Raw genomic sequence first — 27721 nt, forward strand, 5'->3', positions numbered from 1 at the left:
CTCTAAGTGAAAAGACAAGCTAGACCAAGAGAATATTTATGACACATATATAGCAGATGAAGGACTTGCATCCAGATTATATAAAGACCTCTCAAAACTCAGTCAGAAAACAAACAATACAATTTAAAAATAGGCAAAAGATCTGAAGATACTTTACCAAAGATATACAGAGGGCAAATAAACACACGAAGAGATGCTCAACATCATTAGCCATCAGAGAGATGCAAATTAAAACCACAATGAGATATCTAGTAGAATGACTTAAACACATACACACACACATAAAATGTGGAATCAAGTGCTGGCAGGGCTGTGGACGAACTGGAATTCTCATACACGCCTGGTGGGAATGTGAAATGGTACAGCCACCTTGGAAAAGTTTGGCAGTTTGTAACAAAATTAAACATACACTTACCAACTGACGCACACATTCATTCCTAGCTATTTACCCAAGTGCAATGAAAACTTAAGTTCCCATAAAAACCTATACATGAATGTTTGTAGTAGTTCATTCATAATCGCCTAAACTGCAAACAACCCAAATGTTCATCAACTGGTGAATGGATAAGCAAATTGTGGTCTATTCATATAATGGAATACTACTCTGAAACAAAAAAGAATGGATTACTGATCTAGGCAACAGCATGGATGAATCTCATATGCATTATGCTAAGTGAATGAAGCCTCGAAAGCTAACTACTATCTGGTTTAATGTATATGACATTCTGGAAAAGGCAAAGTCGTCCCTATGACAGAAAAAAAGATCAGAGGTGACTAGGGGTGAAGGGGTTGGTTGCATGAGGGGGTTTTTGTGGATGACAGAAATGCTCTGTATCTTAATTGTGGTGACAGTTACATGACTGTATGTCAGAAACTGTGTTACAAAGAATCGATTTAAAAAAAATTTTTTTAATGTTTATTTGTTTTTGAAGGGGGGGAGAGTTGGGGCAGAAAGAGAGGGAGACACAGAATTCAAAACAAGCTCCAGGCTCTGAGCTGTCAGCACAGAGCCCGACGCGGGGCTTGAGCTCACGAACTGTGAGATCATGACCTGACCTGAGCCGAAGTCAGATTCTTAACTAACCGAGCCACCCAGGCGCCCCACAAAGAGTGGATTTTAACGTGTGTAAACAAACATATTTGGGTCTCTGGGGATGGGAATGAACTAGGGACACATCGCCGCACTCTGTGATCGGGGACAACTGGGAACGCATGCAGTTAAAGTGTGACAGGGCTGGACACAGAGCCCATTTTCACCCTGAAATTAGAGGCGACATTAAAACAGACCCAGATTTCTGTTGGCATAAAAAGAACTTTATATACTCTTTGTCCCCAACACTTTTCATTGTTGCTGGGACAATGCAATCTTCTTTAACGCAGATAAAAAGATACCAAGTCCCGGCCTGGTTTTCCTCCTCCCCTTTCATTTCCTGTTTCATTTGGGCAGAGATCTCTGTTTCTACAAAGGGCAAAGCAGATTCAAGTTTAAAGGTTGTGGGAGAAAGCAGAGATTTAGGCTAACTGGAGGCCTCTTGGTCTGAACAGGTTAAGGTGCGCAGAACCTAACAAAAAACTAAATCCTGAAACATTTTTTAAAAATAATAAACACCTGTCAAGCTCTAATTAAAAGTATTCTCCACGAAATCTCTGTTGAGTTGTCACTGAGTGAGGTCAAAATACAAAGTATACCTGTAATAATAAAGTTTCCTTTCATATCATTATCTAATAGTGAAATGATGGGGATGGGCACCTCCAAAGGGGCAATATTTTCAAAGGAAAATTATACCTCTTATAATGTGGTCACAGGTCCACAGGGAGCGAGAAGGCTGAGTGGCTAAAGATGTGTGTTCCATCAGTACCTGGAGAGCCGTGAAAGCAGTCAGCTTGGAAAAGAGAGCACATTCCTGCTCTTGTCTTAGTAGCTTATCTTCACACCTCTGCTTCACAGCTTAATCCTTAGTACTACTTCTTGGGTGCTTCAAGTGAGAGGAAGGAAAGGGTACTTGGAAACTATAACTGAACTAGAAACTCTTAGCTCCCGCCTCCGAAGAGCCCAAGCATGTAAGGATAGGCACACATACAAATGCAGAGAAGGAGCTTTTTCATTTAAATGGAGGAAGCTGCCATGTCCACCTCTATAAGCAAAAATATTAATCATCCACCGTCTGGTTTTAATCCACACGCTCCTGATCCTGCATCTGAATGTATTGTTATCAGGGGAAGAAGCATTTCTGCTCAATCTTATTCACCAGCCAAAAACCTGAAAATGTGAAAACCACATTGGTAAAGTGCCTTCTTGGGGACCCAGAAAACTCTGAGCTGCTGCTTTTTTTATTGTTTTCTTTCTTTTTTTCTTTCTTTTAAAATGATGAACAAATGTGAATTTCAGAGGGTCTGGAGGGGGAAAAAAGAAACAGCTCAAGTTACAGGGCCCTCGTATCTTGGAGTGACACTATCCTCAGGGAAATTAGTACTTTCTCTTCTCTATTTCCCAAAGGGGATCCAGCCACACAACCTGATTGATATCAGCCCTTCAGAGACAAGCTTGGGCATCCAGGTGCATCCCTTACGGAGAATTTACAAATGAAATGGCAAGCCCAAACGTAAGCCTTTGCCTCTGGTCTCCGTTCTTCTGGTTTGTGCTTTGCTAGAACTAAAATCAGGGACTAAAAACGCCATCTGAATGAGTCCAAGCACATTTGTCCCACCGTCTGTGCTGGAGACCCTTCCCTCTCCTGAGGGTCACCCTAGAAAGGGTCTCCAAGCCAGTATGTGGGCTTGAGTGTCTTCAAAGCCATTAGTCACCACCCTTGCAGCCTTGCTCCAAACTGCGAAAGGGGCCACCCGTGACACAAAAACTCTGGCAAGATTAGAGGATAGCAAGAGCAGAAGAAACCACAATACGCCTGAGACTCCCAGGAGAACAATGACTAGTGCTGGTGGGGAACAGACTGACAGACAGAGCAGACAGACTCTAACCAGGCCTCGCTCTGTTTTCGATGCAACACAAATGTTTTCCATTAGAAGTTCCCTGCCCCACAAACACTCATACATGCGGCTATGAAATCCACATACTTAACTTCTGCTTTTCTGGCACTCAGACCCAACTACCTCTCCTGTTCCCCTGGAACAGAGCAAAATTGAGAGAAAAGAGTAGTACCCCCAGCACAAAGGTAAGGGGAACAGAATCAGAATCAGAAGCATGCTTACTAAGTAAGTACTATCTAACACGAGTATGATTGAGCAAGCTAGAGGGAAGAAGGGAGAAAACAAGGACGTTTCTTTGGCCAAGAGAGAAGTAAGTACTGTAAGGCTCCAGCTCTTACTGGTTGGCGCCTATGCTTTCAGCTTAAAGTTTGGCTTTACTTTCTAGTAAGTCTGCAGCTGAGCTCCATCAGGAGGTGTCGGTCGCCATTAAAGCAAAACAGGCAAAAACCTCAGAAAACTCATTACAAAATGTGCAAAATTCCAGTACTGACAAACGAACACTGGCTGATCAGGAACCCATATTTCAAACACTCAGAACCAGCTGAGTATTGCAACTGTGAGAAGAAGCTGAACCAGAAATCTTTAAACCATCAGCAACCGTCTGTAGAACCTGGCCCAGGTTCATTTCTAATCAGTCACAGAGGTAGGGACATGTGGATGTATGGCTAATTCATCTCTTCCTTAGAAAAAAGAAGAAAACTACAAATAAGAATTCAAAGGAACAATTAAAGAAAAAAAGAATGAACACTGAAAAGAAGGGAAAAAGTGAATTTTTAAAATGGCATGTAAGAAACAAAAGGAAATCCCCTATTCAGGCAGCTCTGGAGTTCCCTAATTGCACAAGAGCAAAGGACACCCCCCCAATGTGGACGCCTTATTAAGCAATTGCTCAGCCTTCACTCATTGTGCAATTCCAACCCTCCAAAGCTTTTTGCTGCACATATGCAAACCACGTTTTCCACTGCATTCTAGAATTAAGAACAGTTTCTCATTTTTCTCTTCTTCACTTTAGGGGGTCTATGTGCGCAAGGGAAAAAAAAATATCTATTGCTAGATAAGCATTCACTACAAATGAGGTTTTACATTATTTCATCTGGTTGTTTCTGAGTTTACTGGGAGTCAGGAAACATTTGGATTTACTCTTGGACAGCTAAAGATTCATTTTTTCCTGTCACTGACAATAATGATATCACAAAAAATTGTCCATGAAAACATTAGACCTTCAAAATCCTTTGTTCCAAATGGTTGCCATTCTGGAATATTTGGAGTACTTAAAAGTAGCAGTCCCTACTTTACAGCCAAAATGCCAACAGCAGCCTGGGTATATCAAAGTGTATTTTATTAACTACAAACCTTTCTTTTGAGAGAAATCTTGTTAAGCGATCAGCAAGAACAATAACAGGTGTATACAAAGATGAGGAAAGCATGACAAGAAAACCCAGAGGTCATGCAGGAAAAGACAGATTTGACTTCATAAAAATTTTAAGCTGTACACTGTAAAAAATATAAAGAAGATTATAAAACAAGCTACAAACTGGGAGATAATATTTGCAACATATAAAATAAAATATAACTATCTACAGTGTATAAGAACTCTGCATATCAATCACAAATAACAATATAAAAACGAGCAGGGTCATAAATATGCAAGTCAGAATGGAAAAATATAAACAGACAGTAAATATACAGAAAGATCCTTATTCCACTAGTAAACAAATGCAAGCTAAAGTGAGATGCACTTTTTAACCCAGAAAATCAGCAGAAATTAAAAATATTGCTGTAATATTTTACAAATACACATAAAAGCATGAAAAAACAGACACCTGTATACTGCTAATGGGAGTGTAAATTGGTATGATCATTTTGGGGGCACTTTGGCAGTATTTGTAAAAACAGTAAAATTTATATATCTTTTGACAAAGCAATTTCACTTGTAGGAATCTATTCTAAAAGAACAGTCTTATAAACATACAAGGATTTAAGTATGAAGAAGTTCATTTTAGCACTGTATGTGATGACAAAAAAGGGACATAACTCAGTTATCACCTAAAAGACAGATGGTGGGAATGTATACTGGTGCAGCCAATATGGAAACCACTATGGAGGTTCCTCAAACAATTAAAAATAGAACTACCCTACGATCCAGCAATTTCACTTCTGGGTGTTTATCTGAAGAAAATGAAAACACCAATCTGAAGAAATATAAGCACTCCTATGTGCACTGCAGCATTATTTCCAACAGCTAAGATATGGAAACAACCTAAGTGTCCATCGATACGGAAATGGATAAAGAAGATGTGATGTATGTATACAATGGATTACCATCCAGCCATAAGTAATGAAATCCTGCTATAGTGAAATGAGTCAGAGAAAGACAAATACTGGATGATTTCACTTAAATGGGTAATCTAAAAAACAAAACAAATGAACAATCAAAACAGAAACCAACTCAAAGATACAGGAAACAAACTGCTGGTTACCAGAGAGGTGAGGGGTTGAGGAGGGAGGCGGACGAAACAGGTAAATGGGATTAAGAGGTACAAACTTCCAGTTATAAAATAAGTAAGTCACAGGGATGAAAAGTACAGCGTAGGGCATATAGTCAATAATATTGTAATAACTGTGTGGTGACAAATGAACTAGACTTATCATGGGATTTCACAATATATAAAAATATCAAATCACTTTGATGTACACCTGAAACTAACAGAACACTGTATGTCAATTACACTTCAATAAAATAAGATGTATAAATTGTATCTACACAATGGAACATGATGCAACTTGAAAAAGAATGTAGATTTATACACAGTGATTCAGAAGCAGTTACAAGGTATGAATATTAAGCAAAAAAAGAGTAATGTATCACAACATGCATTTGTATGAGAAAAATTAATATTCTGTGTATGTATGTTTGCAAGAATGGTTACCACACCGTTATTAGCAACCATTTCTGGAAGGGAAAGAGGGGCTGGTATTCTTATTTTCTACAGTTCTATATGATTTTAATATTATTTCAGAGAGCATGGATTACTTCTGTAATTAACAAGTAAGGACAGTCTGCCTTCTGTTTCTCAGCGTGAGATGAAGTAGGCGGTGCTGGACTAGTCCTCCCACCATAAACAACTATCAAATATCTGAGGCAGCTGTTTGTAGGCAGTGAACAACAGGCAGTGCAAAACTGTGATCCCTAAAACACCAAACCCATGGAGAAAGAGTTCAGATCTGTGGTTATCAGAGGTAGGGGTAGGGAGAGGGTGACTAGAGGGAGGTGGCCAAAAGGTACCAACTTCCAGTTATAAGACAAGTACTAGGGATATAATGTACAGCACAATGACTACAGCTAACACTGCCGTATGATACATCACAAGGAGAAATTTTTCTTCTTTGCTTTTCATTGTGTCTGCAGGAGAGCATGGATATTAACTAAACTCACTGTGGTAATCATTTTAAAATATACGCAAATCAAACCATCGTACTGCATACCTTAAACATGTACAATGATGTACGTCAATTAGTTCTCAATAAACTGGGAGAAAAAACACTAGAAATATTTTTTTATGATTAAAGTCTGTTCCCCTTTCATGAGGGGGAAAAAAAAGGCTGTGACCTCTGAGAGAAGAAAAACTCACAAAATGAACTCTTGATCACTTAGTCCTCTGCTTGGGAATAATTTTCCAACCATGATACAGAAAGCTGAATCCCAAGGAAATTATGGGATTCCTGTTGAGAATCTGGGATTCCTGTATGGGATTCCTGTTGAAATTATGGGAATCCTGTTGAGTTGAGGAGGCAGAGGCAGAATTTGAGGTAGCTGAAGGGGCCAGAATCAGCAAGTAGGGAAATGGACAGGAAGAAGTTATACAAAGAAAGAGCATGAAACACATGTGAGAATCTTCAGTGAATAATGGGGTGAAGGCTGGACTGTACCTATGCAGCCAAGACCACCAGGGGCTGACCAGAAGGCAGCTGCTACAGGGTTGAGAGTGGAACAGAAAGATGTTAGAGATCCAACAGTGTAGAAATAGCACTGCCTTAGGACGGAGGAGTTGGGAGTTCCAAAACTGCCAGAGTAGACAGGTTTTAACACCTTGTTAACATGCCCTGGCAACCAGCTGAATCTCCAGAGAAGCCACACCCTAGAGTGGGAGCTAATCTAAATTTGCATTAATTAGATCCTAAAACCCAGACTTAAACAAAATCTGCAGGGAAGACAGGGCTTGGAGGTTGACTATCACCACATTGCTGGGGCTTGGGGACATCCTAGGTTCCTAAGTAGCTGCCCTAATAATATGTAAAAAACCAAGCATACAGAAGTTCAAGACGATCAAGCAGTGATGTAATTGCCTTTTTAAGGAAAAACAAACAAACAAACAAAACCCTCCCGCCCAAAAAACCAATACTTTCCAGAAGAAGGTAACAAGATCCAGAATCTAACAAATTAGCCAGTACCAATGACTATAAACAAAACCCACTAGACACAAAGAAACAGGTAAATGCAATCTACATTCAACAGAAATTGAATGTGAGATGGCCTACATGTTGGAATTGATAGGCAAAGACTAAAACAGCTATTATAAACAAGTCCAAAGTATTAATAAGATGTTCAAAGAATTAAAGGGAAATATGGCCTTAATGAGTAAACCAATAGAAAATGTCAGCCAAGAAAAGTAATTATCAAAAAGAACCAAGTAGAAATTCTTAAACTGAAAAGTAGTGAAATAAAGAGTTCACTCAATAAGTTTTACATTATATTGAAAATGGAAAAGAAACAGTCCATGAACTTAAAAAGACAGATCAATAGAAACTAAATAATTGGAAGACTAGAGAGAAAAAACACTAAAGATAAATAGAGCCTCCAGGTCATGATCTCCCGGTTCATGGGTTTCAGCGCCACAGAGGGCTCTGTGCTGACAACTCAGAGCCTGGAGCCTGCTTCGGATTCTGCGTCTCCCTCTCTCTCTGCCCCTCCGTCTCTCACGCTCTGTCTCTCTCTCTCTCTCAAAAATAAACATTAAAGGGGCGCCTGGGTGGCGCAGTCGGTTAAGCGTCCGACTTCAGCCAGGTCACGATCTCGCGGTTCGTGAGTTCGAGCCCCGTGTCGGGCTCTGGGCTAATGGCTCGGAGCCTGGAGCCTGTTTCCGATTCTGTGTCTCCCTCTCTCTCTGCCCCTCCCCCGTTCATGCTCTGTCTCTCTCTGTCCCCCCAAAAAAACCAAAACAAAACAAAACAAAACGTTGAAAAAAAAAATAAACATTAAAAATTTAAGGGGCCCCTGGGTGGCTCAGTCGGTTAAGTGTCCAACGTCAGCTCAGGTCATGATCTCGTGGTCCATGGGTTCAAGTCCTGCATTGGTCTCTGTGCTGACAGCTCAGAGCCTGGAGCCCACTTTGGATTCTGTCTCCCTCTCTCTCTGCCCTCTCCCACTAGCGCGCTCTCGCTCTCAAAAATAAACATTTTTTGAAATTAAAAGATAAACAGAGCCTCACAAATGTGTGCGACTATCTAAAAATTTCTAACATATACATAATAGGAATTCCAGAAAGAGAAGACAGGGTAAGTAGGGCAGAAAAAAGAATAATGACTGGAAGATACCCTGAACTTGATGAAAAACACCAACTTACAGATCCAAAAAGGTCACTGAACATTAAGCAGGATTCATGTAAAAAGAACTACACCTGTGCACATCTCAACCAAACTTCTGAAAACCAAAGATAAAAAGAAAATATTCAAAGCAGCCTCCCCCCACAAGATACATTATACAAAGAGGCATATGAATGCTGATTTCTCACGAGAAAACAGTGGGTGCTAGGTAATAAGAGAACCACATTTCAAAGATGCTGAAAGAAAAAAACTTCAATCCAGAATTCTATATCCAGTTTTTAAAAAAATCCTTCAGAACCAAAGATAAAAAGAGAGAGAGAGAGAGAGAGAGAGAGAGAGAGAGAGAGGCATTTTTAGCTAAACAAAAGCTACAGGAATTTGTCACCAGCCACCTGCTTGTGTCCTATAGGCTCAAGAGAAATAATTATCAGCTGGAAACTTGGATCTACTGAAAAGAATGAAGAGCACCAGTAAATAAGTAGATAAATAGAAAAGTCTGTATTTTCTTTTTGTTTGTAATTTACTTAAAAGAAAACTATTTAAGTAAAAATAATAATAGGGTATGGTAGGATTCATACCCTATGAAAAGTCAAACAAGACAATCACACTAACCAAGAGGGAATGGGTAAATGGAATTATACTGTTTAAAGATTGCTACATTTGTTTTTGTTTTTTAATTTTTTAATGTTTATTTATTTTAGAGAGAGAGAGAGTGCACAAGCAGGGGAGGGACAGAGAGAGAAGGAGACACAGAATCCAAAGCAGGCTCCAGGTTCTGAGCTGTCAGCACAGAGCCCAATGCAGGGTGCGAACCCACGAACTGTGAGATCGTGACCTGGACTGAAGTCAGACGCTCAATCAACTGAGCCACCCAGGCACCCCAAGATTGTTACATTTGTAAAGTGCAAAGCAGGAAACAAGAAGAACAGGTGTGTAGGTGTGAAGTATAAAAAGGTACAATACTGTGCTTGTTTCCACAGCACATGTACTAATACTGGAACGAAACAGAGAAGATCGGCATGGCCCCTGCGCAAGGATTACACACAATTCGTGAAGCGTTCCATATTTTTATATTTCCATACCCACTTCTCCCCATGTGTCTCCTCCCCAAACATCTCCATGAATCTCCCCTGCACCCCCTGCCTTATTGCTACCCATCATGCAACCTTACAGTTGCCATTTTACTGCCTTTTAAAAAATATTCAACAGAAACCAGGTGCCTTCAGAGGCTCTCTGATAAAGCAGAGCCTGGAGCCTGCTTCAGATTCTGTGTCTCCCTCTCTCTCTGCCCTTCCCCCCGCTCGTGCACTGTCTCTCTCGCCTTCTCTCTTTCAAAAATAAATAAACATTAAAATTAAAACAAAAACAAAACAAAAAACAGAAAAGGTGATAATCCTTAAAGGAAAATCTTAAAAAACTGAATTTTATCAAAATTAAAAACATTTGCTTTCCAAGATTCTGTCTTAAAAAAAAAAAAAAAAAGCTAGCCATACACAGTGGAAAAAAATATTCACAGGACACCTATCTGACAAGGACTTGTGCACAGAATACACAAGGAACTTTTACCACTCTCTAAGAAAACATCAATATCCCAAATTTTAAAAATGGGCTATAGATTTGGCCATTTCTCAAATGAGGATGAAGTACTAACAAACCACACGAAAAGATGCTCATCATTAATTACACAAATGCCAACAAAACTACCATAAGACCCTGTCACACTTTACTAGAATGGCTAAAACTCTAAAGACCAGAAATACCAAATGTTGGCGAGGATCTGAAACAACTGGAATTCTCAGGCATGGCTAGTGAGAGTATAACGTGGTACAATCACTTTGGAAAACAGTTTGGTAGTTTCCTTGGAGTTTACAATATACTTAATCATTTGACTGAGCAATTCTACTTCTAGCTATTTGCCCCCAGAGAAATGAAAACATTATGTCCACAAAAAGGCTTGTACATTTGTTCACAGCATCTTTATTCATAACAGCCAAAAAATAAAAACCCAAATGTGTCTGAGCCCAAAGTGAATGAATAAACAGAATGTGATATATCCATATAATGGAATACTACTCCTCAATAAAGGGAATGAATTGCTAGAAGAACACAACATGGATGAATCTCATAGATATGCTGAGAGAAAGAACAAAGACATAAAAGCATATACTTTATGGTTCCACTTATACGAAATTCTAAAATAGGCAAAACGAATCTTTAATAAGAATAATTAGATCAGTGGTTGCCTAGGATGGGGAATTGGACTGAGGAGATTAACTGTAAAGGGGCACTTAGGAACATTTTGGGGGATGGAGACATTCTGTATTTTGACTGGGATGGTCATTACACAGGGATATATATACTATCAATACATTCGAATGTATGATTTTATTGGATGTAAATTATACATAAACAAGTTGACTAATAAAAGTAAAAGTATTACCAATAAAGATTACTTTTTTCAGATACCTAAAATTATGAAGTAAAAACAATATTCTTTTACATATATGAGAAGTACATTAAAGAAAATAAAGGGTGGGGCAGGAAGTATAGAGGCAGAAGTTTATGTCAATAGCAAAGTCCTCTCTCTAGGTATCATACTTTTTCTTCTTACCTGTTTCAAATTTATTTTTTATTATGGCCCATATTCATTAAGTTTTGAGCCAAAGATGGTTTATATGTATGCATATAGATAGGTAGGCAAACTTCCATTGCTGACCTTCAGGTTTTTATGCATCAGTTACCCCCATCAGCCAAATCCATGAATCCCTATTCATCTACAAACAATCCTGGGGGCAAAGTTTGTAGCCCAGGACATTGTCCCAATTTTTTGGTCCTCACAAGTTGCACTATCACTACTCTTAGATTTTTTTTTGTCCTCGGACACCCTTCCAAAATGATGTAGATCACCCTTTGCATATATTCAGTCCCTCTTAGAGAACACTTAAGGGTTTGCCAAAAAATAAATCAAGTTCTCTCTCCAAAGACTCATATTCTAGACACTCAGGTACTTTTGGACTCCAGGGCATTCCAAGATTTGAAGAACATCCAACACAGAGAGAAAGAAGTAGGTAAATTCATTCTGAACATCCATTCTCCTCATGTGAACTTTTCCTTCTTTGTTCATTTTCAAGAACTATTATGGGAGATCAGGTAATATCCCTAAACCAGGTCAAAAATTCCCAAGCTCATGGTGAGGAGTCAAGCTCCAAGTGAAAATAAAAGAACTGTCAAAGTTATGAAGAGAACTGAAGGTACTAACAATTGTTTGTTCAACCACTGTATTACTGCATTTTTATTCAATTAAGAGTGCGTGCGACTTGCTTGGATTTGATTCCTTCATTCTTACCTGTGTCATCCTGGGCAAGTTCTTTCGTAAAGTTCAAATTCCCATGGGGCTTTTGTGACATTTAAATGAGATAATGTATCTAGCACATGAGAGACACTCCTTAAACGTCAGATGGTTCCCTCAGGGTCCTCTTGGGAAAAGAAATCCAGACATGTGACTCTTCATATATACTCAGGAAAAACATATTTATAGCATTCTGAATATAACTTCTTTCTGAAGAGCTCAGAAAGCTGTCTGGCAACATGGAGGCAAAGTATATGCACTCTCAGGTAATATGCCCTACATTCCAAAGTTAAAGATAGAATGAGGAAGACTATTTTTTTTTTAATTTTTTTTAATGTTTATTTATTCTTGAGACAGAGACAGAGCATGAACAGGGGAGGGGCAGAGAGAGTGGGAGACACAGAATCTGAAACAGGCTCCAGGCTCTGAGCGGTCAGCACAGAGCCCAACGCGGGGCTCGAACCCACCGACTGTGAGATCATGACCTGAACGAAGCCAGACGCTCAACTGACTGAGCCACCCAGGTGCCCCGAGGAAGACTATTTATAACAGAAATCTTTATTATTTTTACCTGGGCCCAAATCTTTGCCTGATAACTACAACCTTGGAAGCTACCAAGTTCCTAAAAACCAGTGGTTCTCAAACTGTGTGGAACCCAAACCATCGGCATCACCTGGGAACTTGTTAGAAATGCAATTTTTCCACCTTTTTTCCTCTCAAACAATCAAAAAAACACTGGGGATTGGGTCCAGCAACTGCGCATTTTAACAAGCCCTTCAGGTGATTGTGATGAATGCTAAAGTTTAAGAATTACAGAAAAGAACACCTACTCATGACCTATCCACAGCATGAACGTAAGGTAGCCGAGTTCAACAGAGCCCGTTTGGGGAATGAGATTTGTAATTTGTAAATTAGGGAGTAACTAATAAATCTGAAAGTACTGGAGTAAATGGAAGTAGTAATCAGTACTTCCATAAATTTAAAAGCAATTAGTAAAGAGGTGACAGAGAGCACAAGAAAGGTGAGGGAGGGCAAAAATGAGGTAGGCAGAGATATACACGATACAAATGGTTAGTGCCAAGGGGCCACTGGTGGAATGAATCATCAAATAAACCAAGCCATCGAGGTATTTACTGCACTTACAGTGAGAAGGGGAAAAAGTTTTACAACATTTGCTAGATAGAAACCAGAGGACTTCTCAAAACACCATACAATTTTACCTAGTTTATACCCATCTCAAGGGCTCCTTCAATTAAATAGGCAAAACAGAAAAGGAAGTAGATACAGTTCACAGTTTATTCTAAATATCTGGCTGGACATGATTTTTCTTTAGATGTCTATGGACTGATAGGGAAGTATGAGGAGAAACTGACTCAAAGGGTGAAAACAAACAAAAGATCTAATCTAGCGTGGTGTGACAAAGGGACATCCATGTTCTTATTACCTAAAAAATAGAATGCTGTGCCTCTCCAAGTATCCAAAAGTTCTCATCTCATTCAATATACAGAGAAAACACCTCCTGTACAAGGGTAACCAAAGAAAAGTTCAAAAGTTATTCATACACAGCTACTGCAAAACATTAAGAAAAAAAATGGGTGATGGGGTGCCTGGGTGGCTCAGTCGGTTGAGCGTCTGACTTCGGCTCAGGTCATGATCTCGTGGTTTGTGGGTTTGAGCCCCACTGTGCTGACAGCTCAGAGCCTAGAGCCTGGAGCCTGATTCAGATTCTGTGTCTTCTCCTTTCTCTGCCCCTCCCATGCTCATGCTCTCTCTCTCTCTCTCTCTCTAATAAATAAACATTAAAAAAAAAAGAAAAAAGAAAAAATGGGTGAATATTCTAATAGTAAAATGGGCAAAGAGCATAGGGCAGTTTATAAGAAATATAATACCAATCATATAACCAGTAAGCATAATACTTTTAGAACCAACCCTATTGGTAATCAAAGAAGGAAAATCAAAACAATGAAATATCGTTTTTTGCCCATCTCTGGCAAAGTCGGGAAAAATTAAACCATTCAACCTTGATGAGGAAGCTAGAAAATAAATACTCTTATATTCTGCAGTTTACATGGCATACAATCTTTTTTTGGAGGGCAATGTAGCATTATCTACCAAAAGTCTTAAAAATCTGCATACCCTCCTTGACCTAGTAATTGTACTTCAAAAATGAACAAAAGGTGTATATAAAGACTTCTGCCTGGGAAGGCATCATTTATAAAACTGAAAAGTCAGTAACTTCCCAAAATGTCTAATGGTTGAGGACTCAGCAAATATTATGGTATGTCCACGCCAGTTAATATAACACAGCCATTAAAATTCATGTTATAAGTGAACATGGAAACATATGCAGAACATATTTATTGCTAAGTGAACAAAGTGGATTACAAAACAGTATATATATGGTTTGATCCTATTTCTGCTAAAAAGCAAAAAGAGTTCACATATGGTGTCTGTCCATCTATCCAACCAGAAGGATCACAGAGTCTTTTCTTTCCCTTATTGATAATCTTGATTTTTCTAGTATTTCTAAGATGAATACCTGTTTTATAATACAAAGAGAGGTTATTTTTGTAAAAAAAACAAAACACTTAAAAACTATAGACCTTAGAGTTAAATAATTCTACTTCCAATATCTCAACTGAAGTGCCCAAACTGAAGACACAGAATAGCTCCTCCATATGCCTTGTGATCCCTCCTTTGTCTACTGTGTTTGCTGCTATGGTTGGTTGTGGTATCCAGAATGGTGCCTGATGCATGGCAGACAGTCAATAGCTCTTAAATGAGAGAATGCCATCCATCTCCCATAAATCATAAAGAATAACTGCCAGATGGATAGAAGACAATCGGAAGCAGGCCATTAAGAGCCAATTGACAGCCTGCATTCCTAACAAATCCACTTTTATTTTCTATTTTTTAAGAAATCAACTTAAAAAAAATTCATTTGATGTCAGTATGTAGATATGGAATTGATTTTTTAAGGTGCTGGTTTGTTTGTTTAGAGTGTGTGTGCATGTGAGCAGGGAGAGAGAGCAGGCAGAGAGAGACAGAGAGAGAGAATCCCAAGCAGGCTCCATGCTGTCAGCATGGAGTCTGACACGAGGCTTGATCTCAGGAACCACGAGATCATGACTGGAGCCAAAATCAAGAGCTGGACGCTTCACTGAGTGAGCCACTCAGGCGCCCCTGGAATTGATTTTTGTATACTGACTTTATGATCAATCAACTTTACTAAATTCACTTAATTCTATTAATTTATCCTTATTTTCTTTCAGATTTTCTAAGTATTCATCACATTATTTGCAAATAAAGACAACTTTTTTTTCCCTTTCCAATCACCTTTTTAATACTTTCCTTTTCCTGCCTTCCTGTACTGGCTAGGACCTCCAACATAAACTGAATGTAACTGATAATTACTACCCTTGTGTTGTTCTATTTCTAGACCGGCTTGGTGGTTATATAGTTCCTTACTTCGGATTCTTTTTGCTTAATGTATTTCCACATGTATATTTCATAATTTAAAAAGTTCAAAAAGAAAAAGAAAGTAGCAGGAGAAGTAAACAATGAAGAGACTGGCAAAATTCTCCAGTATGGAAGGGTATGTTAGTTTCCTATTGCTGCAATACAATGTATTACCTTACAGTTCTAAAGGTCAGAGATCCTAACATCGAGGTGTTCACAGGGTGTTGTCAGTTTTGTCAGTCGACGTGTTGACAGTGCTCTTTCTGGAGGCTCTGCAGGAGAATATGCTTCCCTGCCTTTTCTAGCATCTAGAGGCCACCTGCATTCCTTGGCTCACGGTCCCTTCCCCCATGTTCAAGGCCAGCAGTATACTGTCTCCAAATCCCTCTCTCTAGACCACTAGTTCCATCATCACATCTCCTTTTTCTGACTCTTGACACCCCTGCCTCCTTACAAGGACCCTTATGATTACACTAATCAACCTCGGAAACCTAGGACCATCTTCCCACCTCAAGACCCTTAATCACACCTGCAAAGGCATTTTTGCCTTGTAAGGTAACACTGAACAGGTTTCAGGAATTAAGACGTGGACCATCTTTAAGGGGCCATTATTCTGTCTACCACAAAGTGTGAGGACATGGGGGCAGAGGCAGAATGCCACTTGGCAGCTTTTTCACCACTATAAATCAGGACCACTCACAATCAGCAGTTCAGACAGGCTCAAGGGAAACTACCATACTAAACGGGAAGTGACCAGAGAGTAGAATTTCTTCTTGACATGGTAGGCTACAGCTCCAAGGAGGAGGTCAGAAACTGCCATATCATTTATGTGAAACAGAAATCAGACACAGGAAACAGCTCTGGTATAGTAGCTCCACTATATACAGAATAGAAAATGTAGAAAATAAATTCATTTGTTAAGATTGCATACCACCTGACTTCCTCCCCACTCTCTTCAGGGTGGTGACTTGGTAATACAAACTTCTATCAACCAGTTGTAGACTTGAGAAGGAGATTCTAAAGAGTATTTGTAGACAAAGAAGGAATCACATAAGAATCAACATAACCTATTTTGGAGCAAATATGAGATCTGAAGAAACCTTTCTTTGTTCAAAGAAATATAAATGGCCAGAATCAGACTGCAGAAATCCAAGTTGGGGTCTATGAAAGGAGTGTACCACAGTTTGTGGGAGGAAATGTAAAATGAAGAAAAAGATATTCTTATATCTGATGTTTAAAATCATAGACATTGTGAAGTATGATAAAAGAAAAATGACAAACAAAGGCAGATTAAAGGGACCTGGAGAAAAGGCAGGCAAAAATATAAAGGTTATAGGATAAGAGGGGGAAATAATGTAAAAGAACATATAATGCAATAGCAGTCTTAAAAACCAAATTAGAAGCAGTGAAAAGTAGAATCAGCATTATAAAAATCCGAATCAATTACAGAAAGGATAAACTTGAGAAGCTCTTTGGGGATGCAGCAGCAAAGCAAAATGAGATTAAAATGATGACAGAAAAAGAGATGTAGAAGACAATGAAGAAAATAATAAACATAATATTAGCAAATAAGGACACAAGAAATGAAAACTTTTCTAGTCCAAAGACAGAACTGTATCTGCTTATTAAAAAGCTCGTTTTGGGGCACCTGGGTGGCTCAGTCAGTTAAGCTTCTGACTTCGGCTCAGGTCACGATCTCATGGTTCGTGAGTTCGAGTCCCACGTGGGGCTCTGTGCTGACAGCTCAGACCCTGGAGCCTGCTTCAGATTCGGTGTCTCCCTTTCTCTCTGCCATCCCTCCCCTGCTCATGCTTTCGCTTTCTCTCTCTCTCTCTCTCAAAAATAAACATTAAAACATTAAAAAAAAAAAAAAAAGCTTGTTTTGGGGGAGTCTGGGTGGCTAGGTTGGTTAAATGTCCGACTCTTGATATTAGCTCAGGTCATGATCTCATGGTTGTAAGATCGAACCCCACCTCAGGCTCCCAGGCTGAGCATGAAGCCTGCTTGGGATTCTCCCTTTCCCTCTCTCTCTGCCCCTCCCCTGCTTGCACATGCTCTCTCTCTCCCCCTCAAAATAAAACAATTAACTTAAAAAAATAGATAAAAAGGTAAATACCAAATTGTTAACAGCAGTTATCCCTGGAGTGTAGTCTTTGACTTTAAATATTTTTGTGAATCATCTGATTCCTTTGCATAAGTATGTGTATTACTACTACATTTTATAAAAGTCACCTTAATGTTTAAAAAGCATCCATGTCATCTTTGATGAAAACATTCCTCAATTGAATAACATTTGAATAACAGGTGAATCAGGACACCTGGGTGGCTCAGTTGGTTAGGCATCTGATTTTTGGCTTAGGTCATGATCTCACAGTTTGTGAGTTCGAGCCCCACGTCGGGCTCTGTGCTGATAGCTCAGAGCCTGGAGCATGCTTCCGATTCTGTGTTTCCCTCTCTCTCTGCCCCTCACCTGCTCGCACGTTGTCTCTCTCTCAAAAATAAATAAACATTAAAAAAAAAATAATAACAGATGAATCAAAGAACATAGTAAGAATGGAAAAGCCATAGAGTAAAAGGACTGATGGTGAGCACTGAAAACACTTAATATAAAATTAATTCTCAATAATTATTGTAAATTTAGAAATAAAATACAATTGCGTGAAAAAGAAAATACATATTGGTAAGCAGTCCTAATTTCTACGTCTTAAGTATAGGTCAATAGTTTTGGTTTTTCAAAAATTCCTCATGTTGATAGTTTGAAAATAGAAGATCAAGTATACTTTTCAATAAATTAGTGACTGGTAGCCCTGAAAATAAATATTTTCCAGACAACCAAGCAACAAAGGCAGTATTTCCCCCAAAACTATGTAGATGTGTGTGCATGTACGTGGGTATACACGTATACACACACACACACACACACACACACACACACACACACACACACAGACACACACAAAGAGTATATAAAAAACATTAAAAAAGAACAAAGCATATACCGTACAGTCCCAATTTTATGAAAAGAAAAGAGTAAGTACAGATATATAAGCACAAGGGGGAAAAAGACTGGAAGGATATAAACTAAACTATTAACACTATTTAATTTTAGGTGGTAGTTTGCAGGTGATTTTTACTCTCTTGTGCTTTTCTATATTTTCCATTTAAAACATTCTGGGGTAATTATGTATACAATAAACATCACTCCAAAAATGTCATTGAACAAATAAACAAGGAGACAAAAGCCAGCAGTTCCAAAAGCTGGACAATTTAAGCCCCATCTTTAATCTCAACAACCTATTTTATGAATGATGAAGTTTCCTAGGATCCTACATCCAGAAAGAAAGTAAAGATGCCTGGAAAGATGAATGGGATGTGACGTGAGACTTGAAACACTGACTTTATAATGTGACTTACAATAATTCATTCCCCAGTCAAGCCAGAGTGGCTCCAGCGGTAGCCTGTTGAAAAGTTCTTCACTTAGTTCTTGGTCAGACAACATGGGGAGGAAGACAAAGAAGATCACAAAGCTTAATCTACCTGGGGATGCCAGAATAAGCACTGCTTACATCTATTTATGACATAAATGCTTGGTACCATTAACTAATTAGAGCTTTAGGAAAGTTCTTTAGAGTCTAAGGAAAGAGAGGACCTGTTGCTAAATAGATCCTTGGTTAGTATTACCTAGAGCTATACAGTCACACACATGTATTTTGAAGATGATAATTAAGCTTTTTTTTACACTAAGCCATAACATGAACTCAACATCTTTCCTTTTCATCATTTCCCCAATCTGCATATAGGGTTATTGGGGTTTCAATGAGAAAATGCAAATAAAGAGCTCAGCACAGTGCCTGGAAAATGGTTAGTGCCTACAAGAGCTTAACTTCATAAATACTATAGTTCAGTTACTTTTCCAATCATTTAGGCACTATAATGCAGCAGAAAGGACACAGAATTTTGTTTTGCTTCCTTTCAGGATGACTATTTATTACTCCTTTAACCACAACTTACTATAGAAAATTTCACGCATATACAAAAGTAGAATACTATAATGAATTCAATGAATCCATTACTCAGATTTAATAATCAGTATTTGGCCTCTTTTTTTTCATTTATACTTCTATCCACAAATGTTATCTTTTTATTTTATTTTATTTATTTTATTTTATTTTATTTTATTTTATTTGAGACAGAGAGAGAACACGAGCAGGGGAGAGGGGCAGAGAGAGAGACAGAGAGAGACAGAGAGACAGAAAATCTTAAGCAGGCTCTTCGATCATCAAGGAGCCTGACATAAGGCTCGGTCCCACGACCCTAGGATAATGACCTGAGCCTAAATCAAGAGTCGGACACTTAACTGAGCCACCCAGGTGCCCCTATCCACAAATTATTTTGAAGCAAATCCTAGACATCAAACCGTTCATTAGAACATGAGGGTTTTTTTTTTTTAATTTGTTTTAATTCCTTTTTTTTTTTTTTAAGTTTATTTACTTATTTTGAGAGGGAGGGCGGTCAGTGTCAGTCAGAAGACACTGTCAGTGCAGAGCCCAAACTCACGAACCATGAGATCATGACCTGAGCTGAGATCAAGAGTTGGATGCTTAACTTACTGAGCTACCCAGGCACCTCTTTAAATTTATTTTTCTTAAGTAAACACTATGCCCAGCATGGGATTCGAACCCACGACCCTGAGATCAAGAGTTGCATACTCCACCAACTGAGCCAGCCAGGCACCCCAGAACATGAAGTTTTAAAGTCCAACAGAAAAGGAAGGGCTCTAATCTTCCACTACTTTACTAGCTCCACGACCTTGGGTAAATAAATTACTTAACCTTCTGAATTTAGGCACCTAGCAGCCACACAAGTGATCTAAGATCACTTTCTTTGCCCCGGTTGGCTCTAGTTGGTTTCAACATCTATGATGTTTCTCTCAAAATGTAACCAGCTCTACTCTACTGCTTTTACCCTCATCTGTACTCTTTTCTTTTTTTTTTTAATTTTTTTTAATGTTTATTTATTTTTGAGACAGAGAGAGACAGATCATGAACAGGGGAGGGGCAGAGAGAGAGGGAGACACAGAATCTGAAACGGGCTCCAGGCTCTGAGCGGTCAGCACAGAGCCCGACGCGGGGCTCGAACTCGCGGACCGTGAGATCATGACCTGAGCTGAAGTCGGACGCTCAACCGACTGAGCCACCCAGGCGCCCCTCATCTGTACTCTTTATTTTACTTCTGGATAATCCCAATAGCAACTGTCTTCTAACCTCTTGCTCATCCCACACCCAGGTTTTTTACCTTTTTTTTTTTTTTAATGGCTGAATACTGAATATATCCTGCAAGATATTCAATAAATCAAAAAAGATTAAGGGTGAAGAAAGTTTGGGAAAGACTGTGAAGGCTATTCTCACAGTGTACACTATAGTAAAAGCTTCAATAAGTCTTGCAGTATTGGATTCTAACATTGCTTTACCATAACTTAAATGATTATGAAACTCTTTTTCTTTTACATAACAACTAAGAACCTATAAAACTAGAGTTCCATACAACATGCTTAGGAAATATAATATGTTAATGCTAAGTCAGCGCTCCTGAAGCACTGCCTTCACTGGAATGCTACCAGCTCAACAAAATTTCAAGAGTTCCTTCTTAATTACAAGGTTCAAATTAACTTATGTTGCTTCTCACGTCTTCGTACACGCCACAAACTGCCCCCCAAACTAGGATGTTTGCCTTACAAGTCTGGATCTTTCTTGTTGTGTGTGCAAGACAGTATAATACAGACATGTTCAGTAAGTATCTGGTGAATGGGCATCAAGGAGGGGCCGGACACGTGACCAATCTGGACCAGCAATGAAATTGCACATGTTGCTGCTACTGACAAGTCCTTGAGATGTTTTATGTTTCTTAGTATTGACCACTAGAAGCTGGAGAAAATCTCTATCTTTTAGGGTTTCTAAATGGTCAAAGTTCCTACAGATTCTCTCTGATGACACATCCATATACTAATATTCTAGGTCAGCCATGGAGATGCCTCGTATGAGTTTATCATCAGTTTTCAATCTTCTCTTGAGCCTCAGTCACCTCTTTTAAAAAAATGAAAGGGGGTAATACCTACTTGGCAGGCTTATTGTGAGAACTTCATGAAATACTATATACAAGTACCTACTCCAGGGACCAATACATGCTAGATATCCACGAGTTGTTATTTTTCCCTGCAATGGAGAATAAGGCGGAGTGAAAAGTAAACAAAGGAAGGGAACATCTTATACAAAGTAGCTAGGGAAGACCCTCTAACAAGGTGACATTTAGAAGGGAGTGTCACCCTTACAGCCACACAGCTCTCTGCAGACACAGTGCTACACGTTAAGAGGAAAGCAAGCGCAAAGACCCTTAGACGAGTGCTTGGCTTGTGTGAGGAACGGCAAGGATACCAATGTGACTAGAGTGTATCAGGTAGGAGGAGAGCAGTAGGAGCTGCAGTCAGAGTTAAGGGGGATGGAGTTGGTCTCAGATCATTCAGAGCGTTGCAGGATGTTGTTAAAGCTTTGGCTTTTACTCTCAGTGAGAGCAGCAGCCATCAGAAGGTTTTAAACAAAGAAGTGACATGATCTTACTGATGTTTTAAAAAGATCATTCCAATTGTGGTGCTGAAAACAGACTGGGGAGCAGGAGGAAGGAGGAACTCGAGAAATTAGTCAGAAGGCATTGTAACGAGTTAACCTAGAGTGTGGTGGTAAGAAAGAGTTGTATCTGCATTTATTTTGAAGGTAAAGGAGACATGAATTGCTGATGAACTAGGTATGGAGGTGTGAGAAAAAGGAGTCAAGAATAACCCCAAGAATTTTGACACAAGCTACCCAAAAGTCAAAGCTGCCATTTACCAAGATGAGAAGAATAAAGAAAGACCAGATTTAGGGGAGAGTATGGATTTAGAGATGTTATGTCCGACATACCTATTTCACAGTTCTTGGGGTGGAGACTATCTTAGTCTCGAGCTGCCATGAGCTGCAACTGCCCTGGGGTAGCCTGTAAATCACCACTATAGGCTGAGAGCATGGACTGCTAGTTCTGTAGTCTTCTCTGGCCAGATCATATACTTATCATATGTTGCAATGTATCATATGCTGTATCATATACTGACATTACCACTGGGAGAGTTGATGAGAAGATAAGGGTCAGTACGGCTGCAGCTGGTTAGGACTCCTTCCTTGATCTGCACCAAAAACAGCTAACCCAACAGCTGACTCCCAAAAGTACCCTCCAGAGTCCAGCTCATCTTGTGATCATAGAACAATAATACTAGGATCCCACTGCCCAAGCCATGCTTACCCAGTTTCTCTTCTAACTTACCATCTTCCACAAAGTGTAAACATTGTGTTAGCTGTCCTCAGCCTCACATACTACAACTCCCCATCATCACCCCCTTCTGAAACCGGAAGAGCAGGATTTCACTCCAACTTTTCATTGGAAAAGCATAAAATGAGTATTCTTCTTGAGAAAGAGAGGCTCCTACATTCCCAAGATCCCTATCAGTCACCCAACACACCCAAAGTATGGGTTTTTGATTAGTCAATATATTCAACCAAAGGCAATCTACGCAACAATTCTGCTATAAGGAACCACGTCACTGTTTGCAGTAAGGCAGAAATTGAGAACAGTCCCTTGGTTCAATAAAGCAAAGACTGGCTAAAGAAATCTTGGCATATAAAGGAATACTAAGTGATCATCAAAAATGATTCCATGTAAGAATACATTAAAAAATATTGAGTGAAAAAAACCAGATTACAGGGGCGCCTGGGTGGCTCAGTAGGTTAAGCGTGTGACTTCGGCTCAGGTCATGATCTCCCAGCTTGTGATTTCGAGCCCTGCATCGGGCTCTGTGCTGACAGCTCCGGGCCTGGAGTCTGCTTCCGATTCTGTGTCTCCCCCTCTCACTGTCCCTCTCCCACTCGCACTCTGTCTCCCTCTCTCTCAAAAATAAATAAACATTAGAAAAAATTTTTTAAAAAAGGGAAAAAATCAGATTACAAACAGTATGTATAATGACCCCTAGCTTTGTACAAAAAAAGTGCGTGTATGTGTGTACACTAGAAGTTAAATATGAAAATGATTAGCAAAAAGTAACAGTGATGTTAGCACTGGGTAAAAGGACTGCAGATAAATTTTCCTTTTTCCCTTTTCATTTGTTTTTGTTTTTTTTTTACTTGTTTACAATGAACATATACTCTTTTCTACTAAGCACATGTTTAAACATTTAAAATATTCAATATAGCAGTATTTTATATTCAATACAGTATCTCTCATATTCGCAGTTTATGGCTGGGATTTAGTTTTTACTGTCTGACATTTTCTGAGAAAACGCTTACCTATGTCTCTAAACTTCATCTAGGTCAGAAGGCTTCCACCTAAAAAGCCGTTTGAGGACTCTTCCCCAAGGGCCTCTCCCCCAGGGGATGTGACGAGGTCAGACACAGGGTTCCCCGGCTCAGCACAGGAGACTCTGCTCCCAGGGTGTGCGGGTGCTACTCCCCCAGCCTGGCAACTGCTACGTGGGAATGCGAAGCAGAGCAGACTGCCCTACTCTCCACACCTGGCCAAAGACCCAACTGTTAAGCAGAGACTAAGAGTTCCACAGTCCCCACCAGGGCAACAGGCAACGAGCTTTGTTTTCTATAAACAGACCAGAAAAAAGTTCAGGTTAAAACACAGTCTTTAGAGGAAGAAAAATAGAAACCAGGCAGCGGGGAATGCTTCATATTCCTAAAAGCTTTTTTTGTAAGTTAACACATGGTGTCTGCTTCTCTCTAGTCACCTATTTATCACTCTCCTCCTTAGAGAAGGGAAAAAGCCCTGGCTGTTTTCCTAGTGCAGAGTTTTGTGGCTGGGGGGAAGGAGGAGAGGGGGGAGGAAGGAGGGTGCTTTAAGCATGATGCAAACCATTTGGAGCCGAGTGAGAGCACTGCCAACACAAGCTGCACTATTTAAACAAGTGAGGAAATGATCGTATATACAACATGCCAGCGAGCACACACACACACCAAAGGAAGTCGAGAGGGCTTTTTTTTTCAGGACACAGAGCTGGATGTCAGCGGCTAAAAGGTCGATATTTTCCCTTAACACCCTTCTCAATGACTTAATCATGTTCCGTTTGCACAGAAAACTTCCCAAGAATAAAAAAGTCTGGAGAATTAAGAGGAGGGGTGACTGGGGAGGGATGTTTGGCCTGGGGCTGACCTTATCCGAGGTTTTCTCCACGTAGCAGGGGTCCTGAGGGGCAGCCAGCAAGGGGACAAAGCCCGAGAGAAGCCGATCCTCTTCCAGGATAAGAAGGGTGAGGTCATCGTCCGGGTCCTTGTACAGTGGCACCTCAGACTGATTCACCGCAGTCAATATGTTACAGAAATCAGCCAGCATCGACCACACATCCATAGCAACCCTGTGAGAAATAAGGTAAGAAAAGAAGAACAGCTCTAAAGAGGGACCAGTTAAAGTATTTTAAGCACTGCTGAGAACAGAGGTACTGGTGGTAAATGCTGTCTATGGCTGGCATCTGCCAGGAAATCTTACCCAAAAAGCTAGGGCACAAAATTGCATCCATGGCAGCAATCTGGTGGGCAAGTGTCCATCTATGCAAAGTTAAAATTGATTAGGGGGAGTTTTTAAATCCTAACCAGAGAGGAAAAAGAATTGAGAGAATCAGTTGCCTAATGCAGGTCCTGTCACCTTTCCAGACAGTGTGCCTGAGACACTTACTCAAACACTCTAGACACCCAGGGCCTGAGGCAGCTCCCAGAATTCCCCCACTTCTGTCCAGCCAAGTATATGCCACAAGACAGTAACAGAGCGCCAATCTCCCCTCCTCCCATACAGCCAGAGGGGCCAGTCACGCCATGGGAAGAGTCACGTGAGTTCCCCGCCCCCCCCCCCCCCGCTTTAGAAATGCTTTAGAAATAATAATGCTTTAGAAATCTCTTCCTATATATAAGCAGGAAAACAAACAAACAAACAAACACACAAACACAAATAGGTGAAGGGGATTAAGAGTACACTTATCTTGATGAGAGCTGAGTAATGTATATAATTGTTGAATCACTATATTGTATACCTGAAACTAATCTAACACTGTACATTAATTACATTGGAATTAAACACATACACACACACACACACACACACACACACACACACACACACACACACACCAACAAAAACCTCATTCCTGGCCTGCCAAGAGCATCCCAGGACAGTAAAGCTTCCCATGCATCCCAGCAGACGAACCAGTATCAGTGCTGTCTTGGCCATCCCACAACCCCCCACCCCCTTCTCTCATTTGTGGAAGGTTAGACACAGGATGACCAACCATTCTGGTTTGCCTGGGACTGTCCCAATTTTCACACCCTGTGGATGCTAAGTTGTACTTCAAAAGGAGTGAGTTGCATAGGAGAATTATAATGAAAGGCTTTACAATTAGGGTCAAGAGGTGGGGTGGCAAGAGGCGAGAAGCAAAGAGAACTACGAATGAGCTACATCCTGGAATCTTCCCAGAGGAGTTACTGCGCATGAGCCAAATCTGCTAGGGAGGGGCCTCAGCCTTAAGCAATTTGTTTCTCCTGGAGACTAGGAGCCTTTGGGAGATGGCAGAAAAGAGGGCATGCAAGGGACATGCCACTGAAGGTGATGCTGGGGGAGAAAGTGGAGTAGGGTGTGGGGACTCCCTGACTGGCTCCAGGTGGAAGGAGCCTGCACTGGTTTATTTACTGTAATCACTGCACTAGGAAAAGGCAATGAAATGAAACATCTTGTTTTCAAGAGTGTCCTGGGAACCAGGCGGAACACAGCCCCATTAATCACACAACGGCACATAATCAACACACGTGTACTGCAGAAGGAACTTGCTTCACAGGCTTTGCCCAGGAAAAAGAACATGTTTGGGAAGAATCACCGGAGGGACGAGAGTTTTCTAAAGCCTTCTCTCTGCACAGACACTGACAACCAGACTCATTCACAAAGCTCCATCTTTTGGCTCAGCTGAGTTTGGCTGTCAGAAATGTTTAAATATGGAAAAAAATAAACAGTTGCAACACGTTTCTGTGCAGAGATCTGCCTGAGCCCCTTTGTGATGTAATGGGAAACGCGGCATTGAGGCTACCAGCTGTAGAATAAACAGAACTTGGAGGGTTAAAAGGAACTGAACTCTCCACGACCCCATCTGCAGAGAAGAAAATAATAAGAGGAATGATGCACTGCCCCACAGCTCTGATAGTTTATCCTCCGGTCCCGGCTGCAGAGACAAGCACCGGATGTGATAGGGCTGCTCAGGGCCGCCTCCGAGGTTAGCGCTGCCCATGGGAGACGCACAGGGAGGCTCTTCCAGCTCCCCACTTCCTCCCCCAGTGCCCTGCTGGCCACTTGAGCCCACTGCCTGAGTCCAATCCCACAGCGCTCGTGAGCTCTGGCCAACAGGCACTGCTCGGCTGCAGAGCAGCAATTTGGAAAATAAACAGGAAAGACGACAGTGAGAAGGAAGAAGGTGAAAAGTCTCCCAGCTGAATTCTTGGCTTGGGGGCCTTGGTTGGTGTTGTGCAGGTCAAGGACCTGACTGCTTCAGGACATAGGTGGGGGGTAGGGAGGTGTGGGCAGCAGCATCCCCAGTCAGGGAGAGGCAGAAGAAAACTACCCACGGCTGCCACAGTGGGAGGCCCCACATCCCTCTCTCATCCTCCCACCCCTACCATCTTGGATCCAAGACGAAGAAATATGTGGTACCATGTGGTTCTCATTACCATGCTCCCCTATCCCCTAAGGCTCAGATAAACCAAAACTGACTCCTCCCAGAGACTGCTGGCCACCACAAGGGACCCCTGCCCACAGCTGCCTTTTGCCCATTACCACCCACCTTGTGCCAAGACCTTAAGGCTCACTGCAAAAATGAAGTGGAGAGTTCCTACCCCAGTGCTGGTTTGTAAGATAGCAGCTGGTGCCAAAAGACATAGGAAGTGTCCTGAGTTCCCAACTCAGAACGAAAAAGGGGCCCAAGGGCCACGCTAGACTAAGCAGAACCAAGGGAATACACAAAATGCTTCAATGAAAGGTCATTTCTGTCCCGATCCATTCAGACCGGTCTTGTGTTTGGACTCTGATTCTCAGTAGCTGCTTTCTACTGGTATCTCAGTGGGATTGCCCGAGATCACTTCACATTTCATCACTGGTTATCTCCTCTCTCAAACTGAGCACCATGGACATGAACACACTGACTAGGCACCCATGTACCATCCGGTGACTCTCCGCAGAGGGAGGGGAAGGGGAGTGGCAGGAAAACTA

At 40.6% G+C, this 27721-nt stretch overlaps 1 protein-coding gene and 1 non-coding gene across 5 annotated transcripts in view; one reads left to right on the forward strand and one right to left on the reverse strand.

Annotated features, from left to right (window-relative positions):
* Window positions 1-27721, reverse strand: part of SMG6 (SMG6 nonsense mediated mRNA decay factor) — a 229553-nt gene that overhangs the window by 88426 nt on the left and 113406 nt on the right. For all 4 annotated transcript variants that reach the window (XM_058704761.1, XM_058704762.1, XM_058704763.1 and 1 more), the window contains exon 13: window positions 24635-24836. In XM_058704761.1, the coding sequence (XP_058560744.1) occupies window positions 24635-24836 (202 nt within the window). The remainder of the gene's footprint in view (window positions 1-24634; window positions 24837-27721) is intronic.
* Window positions 9557-9662, forward strand: LOC131498698 (U6 spliceosomal RNA). Its single transcript, XR_009255568.1, has one exon. It is a non-coding gene; the product is annotated as a U6 spliceosomal RNA (small nuclear RNA).

Source organism: Neofelis nebulosa, chromosome 16 (genome assembly GCF_028018385.1).
Source record: "Neofelis nebulosa isolate mNeoNeb1 chromosome 16, mNeoNeb1.pri, whole genome shotgun sequence".
Taxonomy (NCBI): Eukaryota; Metazoa; Chordata; class Mammalia; order Carnivora; family Felidae; genus Neofelis; species Neofelis nebulosa.